General features: G+C 44.3%; 1 protein-coding gene across 1 annotated transcript in view; it reads right to left on the minus strand.

The window, feature by feature from the left end:
- ELP3 (elongator acetyltransferase complex subunit 3) overlaps positions 1-14,518 on the minus strand; it is a 113,306-nt gene that overhangs the window by 38,755 nt on the left and 60,033 nt on the right. Inside the window, exon 10 of the mRNA XM_054383687.1 lies at positions 2,730-2,923. Coding sequence (XP_054239662.1) covers positions 2,730-2,923 — 194 coding nt within the window. The remainder of the gene's footprint in view (positions 1-2,729; positions 2,924-14,518) is intronic.

Consider the following 14,518-nt stretch of genomic DNA (forward strand, 5'->3'; position numbering starts at 1 on the left):
CCAGGTGTGTGGTACTATTCCTGTCATTTCACACCTTCTCACACACCAAAGCACTTCAGTGAGAATGAGGTTCACAAAGATTCGGGATAAATACAGCATAAAGCATCTCAGGCATCTACAAAACACCATGGAAGATACACTCTCCTCCAACCAACCATTAGCAACACCATCTCTTTTTGCTTTTAACATATTTAACCTGGTTTCCTGAAGCAGAATGACTTCTACAGTGCTTTGCCATGCTTTATTGTACATTATTGTGTCCAGTTCTGCACCCCTCAGTTCAAGAAGGACCTCAGGGAACTGCCTGAAATAGGTCCAGTGCAGAGTCACAAAGATGATTAAGGGAGTGGAACATCTCCCTCATGGGGAAAGGCTGAGAGAGATGGGGGTCTAATAGCTTGGAGGAGACTGAGGGGTGACCTCATTTGTGTTTATAAAGAAATGAAGGGTGAGTGTCAGGAGGACGGAGCCAGGCTCTGCTCAGTGATGTCCAATGGCAGGACAAGAGGCAATGGATACAAGCTGTAGCATAGGAGATTCCACGTGAACATAAGGAAAATTTTTTTCTCAATGTGACAGAGCTCTAGAACAGGCTGGCCAAGGAGGTTGTGAAGTCTCCTTCTCTGGAGACATTCAAAACCCACCAGGATGCATTCCTGTGTGACCTCTTCCAGGTGGTCCTGCTCTGGCATGGACCAGGGTTTTCCCTTGATGATCTTTCGAGGTCCTTTCCAAGCCCAAACATTCTGTGATTCTGTGATGCTCAGCTGACTCATTAAACTTATTATTCTGAGCATGTGATGGACTACAAAAACATTGAGTATCTCATGGTTCCTCATAATCGGGTATGAGGGAAAAAAGATCCCAAATAGTGGTCCTGATAGAATCATGGAATCACAAAATGGTTTGGGTGGGAAGGGATATTCAAAAATCATCTAACCCAACTGCCCTGCAGTGAGAAGGGACAGCTTCAACTACAGCAGGTTGCCCAGAGCCCTGTCCAACTGGCCTGCAGTGGTTCCAGGGATGGAGCACCTAACACCTCTCTGGGCAACCTTGGCCCCTGTTTCACTACCCTCAGTGTAAAAAATTTCTTCCTTCTATCTAAGTCTCAGTCTCCCCTCTTCTAGTTTAAAACCATCACCCCTTGTCCTGTCACAATAGGCCCTGATAAAACGTCTGCCCCATCTTTCTTATAGCCCCCTTTAAGTACTGAAAAGCTGCAATAAGGTCTTCCCAGAGCCTGCTCTTCTCCAGGGTGAAAAATCCCAGATCTCTCAGCTTGTCATCACAGGAGGCCTCCTCTAGACCCACAGAGACAGCTTCTGGTTGTGTTTGCTGCATAACCTGAATGCACACAGCAGTCGGCCAGTCAGTATGCAGAGAGCTCAGGACAAACTGCTACCCAGGGAACAAGCTGGATCTGAAAGCATTGTGGAAATTGAGCCTGAAATGTAAAATGTGAAAGATGGAGACTTGTGGCAGCAGGCTGTGGGGAGATGAAAAGGTGGATTCAAAATCTCTCCAGAGAAGTGGACTCTGTAAATTCTCTGGGCAGCCTGGTCCAGGGCTCCAGCACCCTCACAGGAAACGTTTTTCCTCATGTTCAGATCGAACCTCCTGGGTTCCAGTTTGTGCCCGTTGCCCGCTGTTCTGTTGCTGGACACCACTGAAGAGTCTGAGCCCATCCTCTTGATCCCTGCCCTTTAGCTATTGATCAGCATTGAGAAGATCCCCCTCTCAGTCTGCTCTTCTGCAGGCTCAGCAGCTCCAGGTGTCTCAGCTTTTCCGTGTCAGAGATGCTCCAGCCCCCTCATGATGTTTATAGCCTATGCTGCACTCTCCAGTAGACATGTCCTAGAGATGTCCAGGCAGGTGAGGTCTAATGCAGAAGGCTTTCTCATTCTGCACACTCTTCAAGAGCTAATATGCATTGGCCTGCTTTCCAGATCATGTAGCTGGAAGCCAATTGAGTATTTTCTGCTCATGCTAGAACAGGCAAGTACACTATTGCCTCCTTTCCTGTCATCACACAGATTTAGGAGATAACACAATGAAAATAATCTGAGGAGGAATTTGGACTGAAAACACAGTGCTAAATGGAAGTATGACCTACCATCCTGGGAGGTGAGTGCTGGAAGTAATGGCACAACCAGAGCATGCTTGTGAAACACACATGGGGAAAGAAAGGAAGTCTCTACAGCCAAAGAAATGACACAGCTCCTGCAATAAAGAAACTTCATCCACAGCCAAGAGGCAATTTGGAGGTGGTTGAGTCACCACCCCTGGATGTGTTTAAGTGTGGTTTGGATGTGGTGCTTGGGGATATGGTTTAGGGATGAACCTTGTAGAGTAGGTTTATCAGTTGGACTTGGTGATCCCGAGGGTCTTTTCCAAACAGAATATTTCTGTGATTCTGTGAATAACCAGTCAATATCATTAAACTACTATGTGTGCTGCATCCTGTGATCTTGCCTGGCTGGGAAGGAAAAAGAGGCCTCCTGAAATCTTGAGTTTCCTGGGTGCATTGAAGAGGCAGTTCAATTTAAATAGCTTTCCCATAAGAAGCAGTTTAAAAACCTTTAGTGCATTCATGAGTAAGGCTGAAAAGTACTAAAAGGCTGAGTCAGACCTTGCTGTAATTAAAGTAAGACTCCCTCCAAGTGCAATAAATAAATATAATAACATATACAATAAATAAACATACAAGGCTCACCACAGAAAATTACCTCTGAACACGGTACACGCGTGTCCACGGTGGGACAAGGGCCAGGATTCTGGACACCAAATCCACAAGAGTGCTGGGAGGGTAGCTCTTGTATCTTCCAGTCTTCCAGAGCTCATAGAGACCAGTGCCACGGATCACTAGTGTAGGATAGAGCTTCATCCCATCCGGGCGAAAAGCAGGATTCTCAAAAAACTCCTGCAAAATGGAACAAAAGAACCTGCAAGTCAGGGCAAAACAAACTGCATTTCCTGGGGCTTCAGTGCCCTAATTTTAATAGATTTGGTAAAAGGCAGTTGTAAGTATGTTATAAGAATTACTGGCTTACACTGAGTTGCCAGCATTTATCAGTTTAGGGTATTTTTTTTTTTCAATAAAAAGAGTATGTACTAGGTTGAAAGAGAAGGCTACCAAAGGAAAAAAAATCCACATGACAATGCTGCAAGTCAAATCTGTACCTCTCTTTTTTCTACCTTTCAGCATGAATTCAATAGATATGGCACCATTTATTGTAACAGACTCAGTTCAGAACAGGAATAATAGGAATGAGTGTACTTATCTTCAATCTCAGCAAAACACATTTAGAGATTAATCAATGTGTCTGGGACACATCATTTGAATAGCAATGAGAAAAAACAGATTTATTCAACAATGATCTTCTGAGCAATTCTGGAGAACAGGAGGACAAACTGCACCTCCTGCTAATTCCTGTGACTAAATCCCAGCAAAGAACTGCATGAAGAGTACTGGCTCCCACTACACAACAATCACATGGGGTTTTGCAGATAAAATTTCAGCAAAGGAGATTCAAACAATGCCACTTACAAAAACAAACCAAAAAAAACCCCAACCTGCAAAAAACCCCAACCAAAACACACCAGGCAAGGGAACCTGAATGAAGGACAATAAAAACACAGAAAATTTGTTAAGCTGAATTAAGATCAGGCTACAGTGTTCCCAGCACTAGTTGCTGCACTAGTTTTGGTACTCACCAGCACTCTGATGAAGTGCTTCAACACATTCATGAGGCCCAGACCTACTCAGTCAAGCTTCAGAAGTGGGCTCATGGGAATCTGATGAGGTTCAACAGGGCCAAGTACAGGGTCCTACACCTGGGTGGGGACAACCCCTGGTATCAGTGCAGGCTGGGGGATAATGGGATGAAGAGCAGCCCTATGGAGGACTTGGGGATGCTGGTGGATGAAAAGCTAGACATGGAACAGCAATGTGCGCTCACAACACAGAAGCCAACTGTGTCCTGGACAGCATTCAAAGAAGCAAAGGAGCATGGACACAGGGTCAAGGGAGGGGATCCTGCCCCTCTGCTCCATTCTGGTGAGACCCCACACAGAGTGCTGCGTCCAGCTCCGGGGTCCTCAGCAGAGGAGGGACATGGACCTGTTGAAGCAGGTCCAGAGGAGGCCACAAAAATGATGTGAAGGCTGGAACCTCTCTGCTGTGAGGACAGGCTGAGAGAGTTGAGGTTGTTCGTCCTGGAGAAGAGAAGGCTCTGGGAAGACCTTATTGTAGCCTTTCAGTACTTAAAGGGGCCAACAAGAAAGACAGGGACAGATATTTTAGCAGGTCCTGTTGTGACAGGACAAGGGCTGATGGTTTTCAACTAGAAGAAGGAAGAAATGAGAGTGCAGAAACAGTGGCCCAGGTTGCCCACAGAGGTGGTATGTGCTCCATTCCTGGAACCATTCCAGGTCACGTTGGACTGGGCTCTGAGCAACCTGATGTAGTTGAAGGTGTCCCCTCTGACTGCAAGGGGGTGTTGACTAGATGATTTTGGACATCCCTTCCCACCCAAATCATTCTGTGATTCTATGATTTTGCTACATTTCCTATCACTGCTGTGTGCTAAGCCAGCTTCTGGAGTCTCCACTAAGTACTAATATTGGAATAAGGCACCACAAGCAGCCTGCTGGGAGTGGGTTGTCCCCACTTGGGCAGCTCCAAGCAGCTCTGCTGTTTCACTGTACTTCATAAAACCATACTTTAATCCAATAAAAAACAGCAAATGGGTTTGCTGCTAGTTTAAGCACATCAAAATGGATCTGTACAGACCTGAATGCAGGCTAGACCCAGGACAACAATAGGAAGAGGCGACCAGGTCAGAGGAATGGCACGACCACATCAGCCCAGTCTGTTTCTGGCAGACTCCCTACCTAAGCCTGGGGCCAGCTCTGGCAGCCTCTGCGCTGCACACCCACACTCCTGTGCTACCTGACCTGCTATGCAGCTACAGAAAAAACAGAACAGAGAGTTAATCCAGCTGAAGAAAGATGCCACTTCAAATATCTCTTTCCTTTATATTTGTCTTCACAGTGAGTCAGGGAAAACTGAAACAATTTAAAAGACAAAACGAGATCTGGACCATGGACAAAGTCATACGAATCATAGAATGGTTTGGGTAGGAAAGGACCTTCAAAAGGTCATTTACTCCAACCCCTCTACAGTGTGCAGGGACATCTTCAGTAGAGCAGGTTGCTCAGAGCCCCATCCAGCCTGACCTGGAACATTTGCAGGGATGGGATATCAACCACCTCTACAAGCAACCTAGACCTGTGCCTCACCACTTTCAAGCATGAAGAATTTCTTCCTTCCATCCTCCCCTCTTATAGTTTAAAACCATCACCCCTTGTTTTGTTGTAAAAGGCCTGTTTAAAAAGATTGTCCTCATCTTTCTTACAGGCCTGTTTAAATACTGAAAGGCCAGAATAAGGTCTCCCCAAAGCATTTTCTTCTCCAGTCTGAACAATCCTAAGTCCACAATGCTGCTGCAAAATTAACTGTCAAATCCTACATTCCTGGTCTGATGAAGCTTCAGCCATCACCATCCTAGCACCACTGCTGGCTGAAGGAGCAGAAAGCCCCAGATGGTCCCATAAAAGAAATCCAACACAACAGGGAAGTATTAGTTTTACATTTTACAGGGTTAACTCGGATCAACTCACTCCATGAGTTATCTGCAGCTTTGCAAAGCAGTTGTGCGAAAAGCTGCTGCTGCTGAGAGAACCCCATCTAAGCACATTCCTCATCAAGATCATTTTGTTGTAGAACTGCTAAACAATTTGTTTCATGCAGAAAGTGAGACCCAGATTCCTTACCCTCAGCCTCCACACAGAACAACTAATTCATTTCTCCCCAAAGAGCATCCAAGACACAAGGTAACTCCCCCAGACAGGTAAAACACCTTGTATCCCATTAAGCTGCACTATCTATAAAGTGAACATTTTACAACAAAGATGGCCAAAGGCAGATAAAAACAGATGACTGTGAAGGCCAGTTTCAAGGAGCTCACTCTGGAGTATGTGTAGATAAAAGGTCAGTCTCCTCCTTTCCTCAGGACTGTTCATGCACTCTATGAACACCCTAGATCATCACAAACCTTACGTGGCCACCCCATGAGGGAAAATAATTATTCTCCTGCCAGCTCCAAGAAATAACAAAACCACTGTCATCACCTCTGAGCACAGGACATAAATGACTTATCTGGAAGCATTCTGGGCTGGTTTGTACTGCAGCTTCACAGGCAACAGATGTGATGGCTCCCTGCCCACACCTCCAGCTCTGCCATCCTGCTCCCAACCTTGTGGGAGCTGATTCCTGATGGACCTGTGACCATGATGACTCACCTCACTAATGTGACAGAACACAACATGCATTTTGGGGAGAGCACTTTCCCTTTGTTTCAGTGTTGGGCTGGGTTAGGGACCTTCCACTGAGCACCATTGAAGAATCACAGAATATCTGTGGCAGTTTAGGCTGGGTGCCCCCTGCCACTGCTGCATGAGATACACCTCTGGTGTCCTGGGTGCCCACCCACAGGGGTGGACACAGGAAACGACGTATTTCTACCCGTAAGTCCTGCACCCTATAAGGCCATCTGCAAAGTCATTCTCTTCCTCTTTCTTCCCTCTCTGCTCCCACGGGAGATGTCCTCTCTTATCGGGTAATGCCGGGGGAGTATCCTCAAGGCCTCTTAGGCCTGTCTAGGCCTAATGCCAGGAGGAGAATGGAGGGGGGGGCAGTCTCAGACCTGGCCAGCCTGAGACTTGCCTAGCAGCGGGAGGGGGAAGAAAGAGCCCTGGGGGTTTTGGGTTTACCCTCAGGTGGGAAGAAGGGAAGGATTGGGAAGCCTTTGGGAATTCTGTGAGGGGTTCTGTACGCTTTGGGATACTCTTTGTCACTATGCTTTGTAGTTTGTAGTTTTTTTTGTAGCTTCACCAATTGCTTTTCCATTTAAACTTTCCATCACTCTCCAATCCGTTTGTGTGAGTCTCATTCTTTTGTCCCTTTCGAGGCAAGAGAGGATCTGTCTGGCCCCAAACCAGCACAATATCTCAAGTTGGAAGGGACCCCCAAGGATTGAGCACAAACTCCCAGCAGGGATTCAAGGTCAGAAACAGGATCTGTCCACGTGTGACAGCAAGAAGACATTGTGTCTGCTTGATTATGGAATCATTGTGGGGGGAAAAGACCTTCAAGATCATGAAGTCCAACCATTAAATCAATACTGTGAAGCCACGTCTCTTAGCACCATATCTACACATCTTCTCAGTCTCTTCAGGGATGATGACTCCACCACTGCCCTGGACAGTCTGTTAGAAGCCTTGACAACTCCTTCTGTGAAGAAATGTTTCCTATTGTCCAACCTAAACATCCCATGTTGCCACTTCCTCTTGTCCTGTTGCTTGTTCCTCAAGAGAAGAGAATGACCCCCACCTTGTTCCAACCTGCTTTCAGGGAGAAAGAAGTTCTCCCCTCAGCCTCCGTTTCTTCAGGCTAAACAACTCCAGTTGCCTCAGATGCTCTGTAGAAGACTTGTGCTCTAGACCCTTCACAAGCTTTGTCACTCTTCCTTGGACACACCCCAGCCCCTGAATGTACTTCCTGCAGTGAGGGGGCCAATGCAGCTGATAGAAGTGTGTGCCCTTCCCTCTGTTCCAAGGGTTCAGTTTGACTTTATAGGGCAATGCTATTGCTGGCAGCTGTCAGAGAAGGCAGACAGGCTCTGATCTTGGCTGACCACTCAACACTTCTCCTGTGCTGACCCTTGTGTGCATCTGATGCTTGAGAGACAACATGGGATTAGAAATAAGTAAATCACTAAACTCTTTCACACCAGCCAGCTGAAGCAGGTGGGAGAACCCAGAATCATAAAGCACATAAGGTACCCAGAGTCATACAGCACATGAGGTAGTGCAGGGACAGAAAAAGAATTCAGAATCCTATTGTCCTGGAACAAATAAAAAGGGGAGTCATCCATCTTTTGTGGGTGGTTAAAGATTCTTTAATGTAAACCAAAACAACTGTAAAAGAAGGAATCAGAAAATGGAGTAAGAGGCGATTGTTCTGATGAGAGGAGTTCTATGGCCAAGTGGCGCTGCGGAAGAGAATGACATTAAGGAAGCAATGATGCTTCCCCAGCGAGATACAGAATGGTAAATACACCACTCTGGCAAAAAAAAAAAAAAAAGGCTTCCAGTAAGGTTATGTATTAATATTCGCACTGATACTGAACACAAAAGCACATATGATTCACCAGTCAGAATATTTAAACATTCCCTGATTTACATTGCAGATTAAAGGCAGGCATCAACGCAGCACTAAGGTTAAAGCCATCCAACAGTCAAAGGCAAGGGCAGAAGTTAAGGTTTCTAATCACATCATGCATTTTGCCACTTCACCCACAATGCACATTTTACATCAATACATTGAGCTAGCTGATAAGGCTACTTCATATTTCAGCAATGCTGACACTAAAAATTTACATATTCTCCCATTTATGTCTTAAACTACCTCTCAGAATATTCCTCAAGTTTTAATTTTTTTCAAAAGTCGTTCATTCCAAACAATATTACCAAGCAGTGTCTCCTTGTTTTCCTGAACCTCCTTCTCCAGCTGTAAACTTGAAAGTTTCTGTAAATCCCAATATTTAAAGGCTTAACCTTTTCCCATTTACAAACTCTTTTGATTAAGTCTCTCATGAAACAAAGGGACTATAAAACACTAACACATGCCAAGCTTTAGTAGGAATTGTAGCATTTTCTTTTTTTTAATTAGACACCTTAAAAGGTGTCTTTGACTGATAAAAACATTCATAACAGTTTACTGCCAAAACAAATTCAAACCCCAAACCAACACTTGTTGCAGAGACATTTGTAGCATCACCAGAGTCCACAGGAGGCTTTACATCAGCTCTAGCAAGCGCTCAGTCAGGGCTTAAATCCATGTCTGCTAATGCACTGTGAAGTCAGAGGCTGAGAATGACCTAGAGAGGAAGCATCCTTAGGTATTTCTAGTCTTTGTGAATCACTTGAGGACACAGTGTAGCACATAAATATTCCAAATGGAAGCACAAACAACTTCAAAGCTACTGAAGCAATTTCCTTTGAAGTTCTCTCTCCTCTAAAGACCGCAAGCCAACTGGCACTTAATATCTCATACAATAACAATAGATGCTAGAGTACAGTTTGTGTGCATGGACAATGGAGGAGACATGAGAGGTTAATGTAGTCCGTTACTTGCAGATTTAGACTAGATCTAAGAAAGGAATTTTAAAGTGAGGATGGTGACACGCTGGCCCAGGTTGCCCAGGGAGGTGGTAGATGCCTCAGCCCTGGAAGCATTCCAGATCAGGTTGGACATAGCTGTGAGCAGCCTGATCCAGTTGAAGGTGTCCCTGCAAACTGCAAGGGGAGAGGAGCAAATTACCTTTATAGGTCTCTTCCCATTCAAACCATTCTATAATTCTATATTTTTTTTAAAAGGTCAATTCAGATCAGCTGACACCTAAATAATCTGCAAGTTCACAAACACAGGCCTTTTCATGCCCTGCAATAACACTTTTTATAACTTTGCCCAGTATTACTTTATGTGGTATTAGAGAAGAGTTGAATACTTTTCCACAGCAAATAATATGACAAGCAGCCAGAGAATCATGGAATTTATTTTTTTTTTGTTTCACCTGAGCTCCATCAAATACACTTGACTTGGAGGAACAGCTGCTCTGTGCATCACAAACAATGAATCTTAGTAAGATGCCATCAGCACACATTCAGACTACAAGGTTATACAAGTTAGCTGCTAACATGCTTTATGAGAACAGTAATTGATTTAGTAGCATATGCCTTTGTTGGAGAAGTTCCCTGTTATTAAAGCTAATGGCATCTACAGGATCCATTCATCCACCATCTCATAAACTCACTGCACTATGAATAATCAGGGTCCAGTGGGTGTAAAATCAATTGTTTAGATGCCAAGAAGACACTGATTTTTCTGTCAGAGCAGACATGGCAAAGTGCTCAATGGAATCCTTTTGTCCAAGTCCCACCAATTGCTCTAGGAATTGCTGTCCAAGAAAACAGACATGAGTTGAAAAGCAAAGGTCAGTGTAACATTATATGAACCAAAACCAGTGGTGCTTACTGATAGGACAAGGGGGAATGGGCTTGAACTCGAAAACAGGAGGTTCCACCTGAACATGAAGAAAAAATTCTTTCCTATGAGGGTGCTGAAGCACTGGACCAGGCTGCCCAGACAGATTGTGGAGTCTCCTTCTCTGGAGAGATTCCAAACCAGCCTGGAAGCAAGCCTGTGCAACCTGCTCTGGGTGACTCTAGTTTAGCAGGGTGGTTGGACTGGATGATCTCCAGAGGTCCCTTCTGATTTCTACCATTCTGGGAGTCTGTGAATCAAGAGTCCTGAATTCAAATATTTCATTTTCATGTGTGTTTGCAATAACCATTTTAGATAGACAACCTTTTAGCCACCCACATATCTGTTCAGAGTTGTAATAAAAAGGTCAAATGATTTGTGATCATTAGGAGACCACACAGTGATTAGATCCCATTTTCAAGTTCGGTAACAGCAGAAAATGGCCAATATTAAAAGGTTATGTCCTTAATCAGATTTTACTGACCACGGTAAGTATAGAAGACATTAAGAAGATGTTTTGAAGACACCCAAAAGCTGCAGCTCTCCAAAAATAGAAAAATATTCTTTTATGGGATTCCACTTCCACCTTTTACAGATCAAAGGTTTGGTCGCCACCTTTAATCTTGCTTTCAGGATATTCAACTGTTTGAGGAGATATCAAGTTATAGGGTAAATGTAGTAACTTTAAACAATTATTTACTAAAATGCCAGGATTTGTTAAAAATAAAGGTCATCAAAACGTGTTTTTTAATGGCTGTCCACCAGCAATCAGGTGCTATTCAACCTGATACTTGAATTGGTTCCTTTACTACAGTCCCTGCATTAAATAGATGATTAAATTAATCCCCAACTACATTAAGATGAACGTTATCTTGACTCTCCACATTACAGCACTCCTTATCTCCATCAGCTGTATTATTTATAACCACGAATACTGGTAGCACTTGAAAGCTCCAGCATTGAGTGACACTTCCAACTCTACAGGGAACGAACAACCACTTAGTAGTTTAATTACATGCATTAACAGACGCTTGTGGCTCAAAAAACCTGGCTCTGTTTTAATTCTGAATTTGCATTTTCCCCTCCTTCTTGTAAATGCAAGTCTAATCAAAATATAATGACAGGATCTGCAGTCACTGGTACTAACAATGGCCAACTGACCAAGAAGGATAGGCTAAATGGTGCCTTTTTCCTGCCTTTGGAACACGCACATCGGCAAGCACCAGTTGTCACCAGGGAAGCAGGGAAATGGCAAGTGCTGACAGCAAGCTGAGAAGTGGTCATTTTGAAGTCACTCAGCATCAACCTTTCCATTACGTGACTTCAGACTTCCTATTAAGTTCTCAGAAGACTGTAAGATACTACTGTTAGCTGCTCTGAACCCCATCTGTTTGCAGACTCTGACTCATGATAAATTAGATGGCTTTTGATCAGGTTACTTACATAGTGAAAATGATGAAAAAAATCATGAAAATGAAGGAAACGGTGGAAAATAATCATATTTACTGTGATGCGTATTTTGAGCACGTATATGTTGTACACATATGTGATTGCATACACAATTGCAAAGCCAACAAAGCACACACAATCCCATGACAGTGGGAGTTGGAAGGAACATTTGGGGATCATCTAGTCCAACCCTCCTGCTAAAGCAGGGTCACCCAAAGCAGGTTGTCCAGGACCATGTCAGAGAGGGTTTGGAATCTCTCAAGAGAAGGAGACTCCACAACCTCTCAGGGCAGCCTGGTCTCTCACAAGAAAGAAGCTTTTCCTCATCTTCAGATGGAACCTCCCGGATTCCATTTTGTGCCTATTTCCCCTTGTCCTTTCTCTGGGCACCACTGGAAAGAGTCTCAGCCCATCCTCTTGACCCACACCCTTCATATAATCACAAGCATTGAGAAGATCCCCACATGAACACAAACACGTGGACATGAATGCAACACACCACTCAGCAATGAGGCAGATCAGCCCTCTATGAAAGGGAACCAAACAGCCTCTGTTCACCTGCAGCAAGCTGGAGCTTGCTGTTCTGCTGACTGCCTGCAACACCCACTCTTTAAGAGGTCCTCCCCTGACACTTATGTGAAATACAGAGAATTAGTAAAATTTTTCTAATATAACCCAGGCCAATTCCCACAGTTGCCTTGGGTTTGTATAAAGATGGTATTTTGGTATTACTTGTTTCAAACAGCACTGCTTCTGAGGTCCATCAGGTGTCATCTGTCCTCAAAGAGCAACACTTTCTGTCCATCCAAATGTTCTTTGGTGGAGTGGCTTTACAGTGCAGTTAGTAAATCTTCTTGCTGAATTGGTGATGTCTGATGCGAACACAGCACAGCATGGCAACTTCCCCAGTTCCCTCAGCTGCTCCTCACAAGACTTGTGCTCTACACCCTTCACCACCTTTGTTGCCCTTCTTTGAACATACTCCAGCACCACAATGTCCTGCTTGGAGAGAGGGGCCAAGACTGAACATGGTATTTGAGGTGTGGCCTCACCAGTGCTTAGTACAGGATGACGATCCCTGCCCTAGTCCTGCTGGCCACACTATTCCTGATCCAAGCCAGTACATCTTTGACTTTCTTGGCCACCTGAACACACCACTGGCTCATATTCATTTGGCTGTAGACTAACTTCCCCAAGCATTTTTTCACCAGGCAACTTTCCAGCCACTCTTCCCCAAGCCTGAAGCACTGAAGGGGATTGTTGTGACCCAAGTGCAGGACTTGATACACAGCTTTGTTGAACCCCTGCCTTTGGCTCTGGCCTATCAGTCAAGCCTGTCCAGATCCTTCTGTAGAGCCTCCCTACCCTCAAGCAGATCAACACTCCCACCCAATTTGGTGGTGTCTGCAAACTCACTGAGAGTGCCCTCGATCCTCTCATCCAGATCACTGATAAAGATAGCAAACAAAACAGTACTGAATCCTAGGGAAAACCACTTGTGACCAAGTGTGACTTTACGTAGAGAAAAACTAAGTGACAGGAGCATTTAGTCAAAGATGCGAAGCTGTCTTCAGCAAGTTACTTACTGAAGCTATTCACCTCAGTGTCACAAGTACCTGAATGCTTTACATGGTATAGGAACCTGCTGCTCCTGGACAAGGAGGGAACATAGAATCATAGAATCAAGAAGGTTGGAAGAGACCTCAAAGATCATTTTCCACCCCTCCTATGGTCTCTTTTTGTCCCTGGACCATCAGGACATACAGGTTGCCTCCTGTCTAACACTGTTGGATAGTTGTTATCTCCAAGTTTGCACAGAACTTAGTGCAAGGGGATCCTAAGTCTGTGACAGTCCACCGTTGCTATAATAGAACTTGATAATAAGAAGAGATATTTAAGATTTGTTAAGAGGCCTTGGGCATCAGCAGCATGACCTTGGAGAGTGGTTTTGACTCCTGAACCTGTGCTCTACCCAAACACAGACAAATCTCTCCAGATTGTGCTCACTGCACCAAGCAGCCCCATCTGCTTTGTCTTGCAGGTGCTCCAAGTGAGTCTCCATTTATTACGCAGTTTCGGAGAAACCCAGGAGAATACCTCAATCAATTTGCTGTGAAGTTTCACCTTCACTTTTACCAAGCACAGAACTCTGGTCTCTATCTTTCTGGAAGGGTCAGCTTTCCACAAGGGCTAAGTACAGGAAAAAGAGCATTTTTCATTGTCTTAAGCACACCATTTTTGCAGCACATATCCCTGTAAAGCATGTATTCTACCTTCAAAAACATTGAGACCAGCAACTCTACAATGTTTTTGATAATCTAATCCTTCTTCATCAGGCGTCTCCATAAGGAGCATCAATACAGCCATGTGCTTTCTCTCACCCCATGCAGCTTTGCAAAAGCTTCTCTCATTTATGTTCACAGCAAAACCACTGTGCTTTTTTTTCCAGTATCTTTTTTTAATTAGGAAAAAAAAACGACAAAAACCCACAAACCAAACAAACCCAACAACTAAAGCCTCCGAAATTTCACTTGGACATCATGGTTTATCCACTCTCATGACAGGCATTCAGTAGCTGATAATCATTTGTGCTAAAACACATCTTTTGCTGAAAGATGATCTCTTTGTCTAAATGCCTGGCAAATTTGCACTCTCTATCCAAGGCACATCCCTTTATATTCCTGCACTCCTTTCCATTTGGCTCTATGCTCTCAGCCATATGCTCATTATCAACTTCAGCAGCAAGGGGCTTTAGTGACAGAGCCCCAGCAAACAACTTCTGAATGCTGGTACGAAAAACCATCACCTAAAACATGAAAGTATGAACCTATGCAATCCAGAGTGATCTGGGGATTGTTAAGCACAGAAACGATCTTCTAGTTCAGGCAGAAAAAGGGT

This window comes from Indicator indicator, chromosome 9 (assembly GCF_027791375.1).
Source record: "Indicator indicator isolate 239-I01 chromosome 9, UM_Iind_1.1, whole genome shotgun sequence".
NCBI lineage: Eukaryota > Metazoa > Chordata > Aves > Piciformes > Indicatoridae > Indicator > Indicator indicator.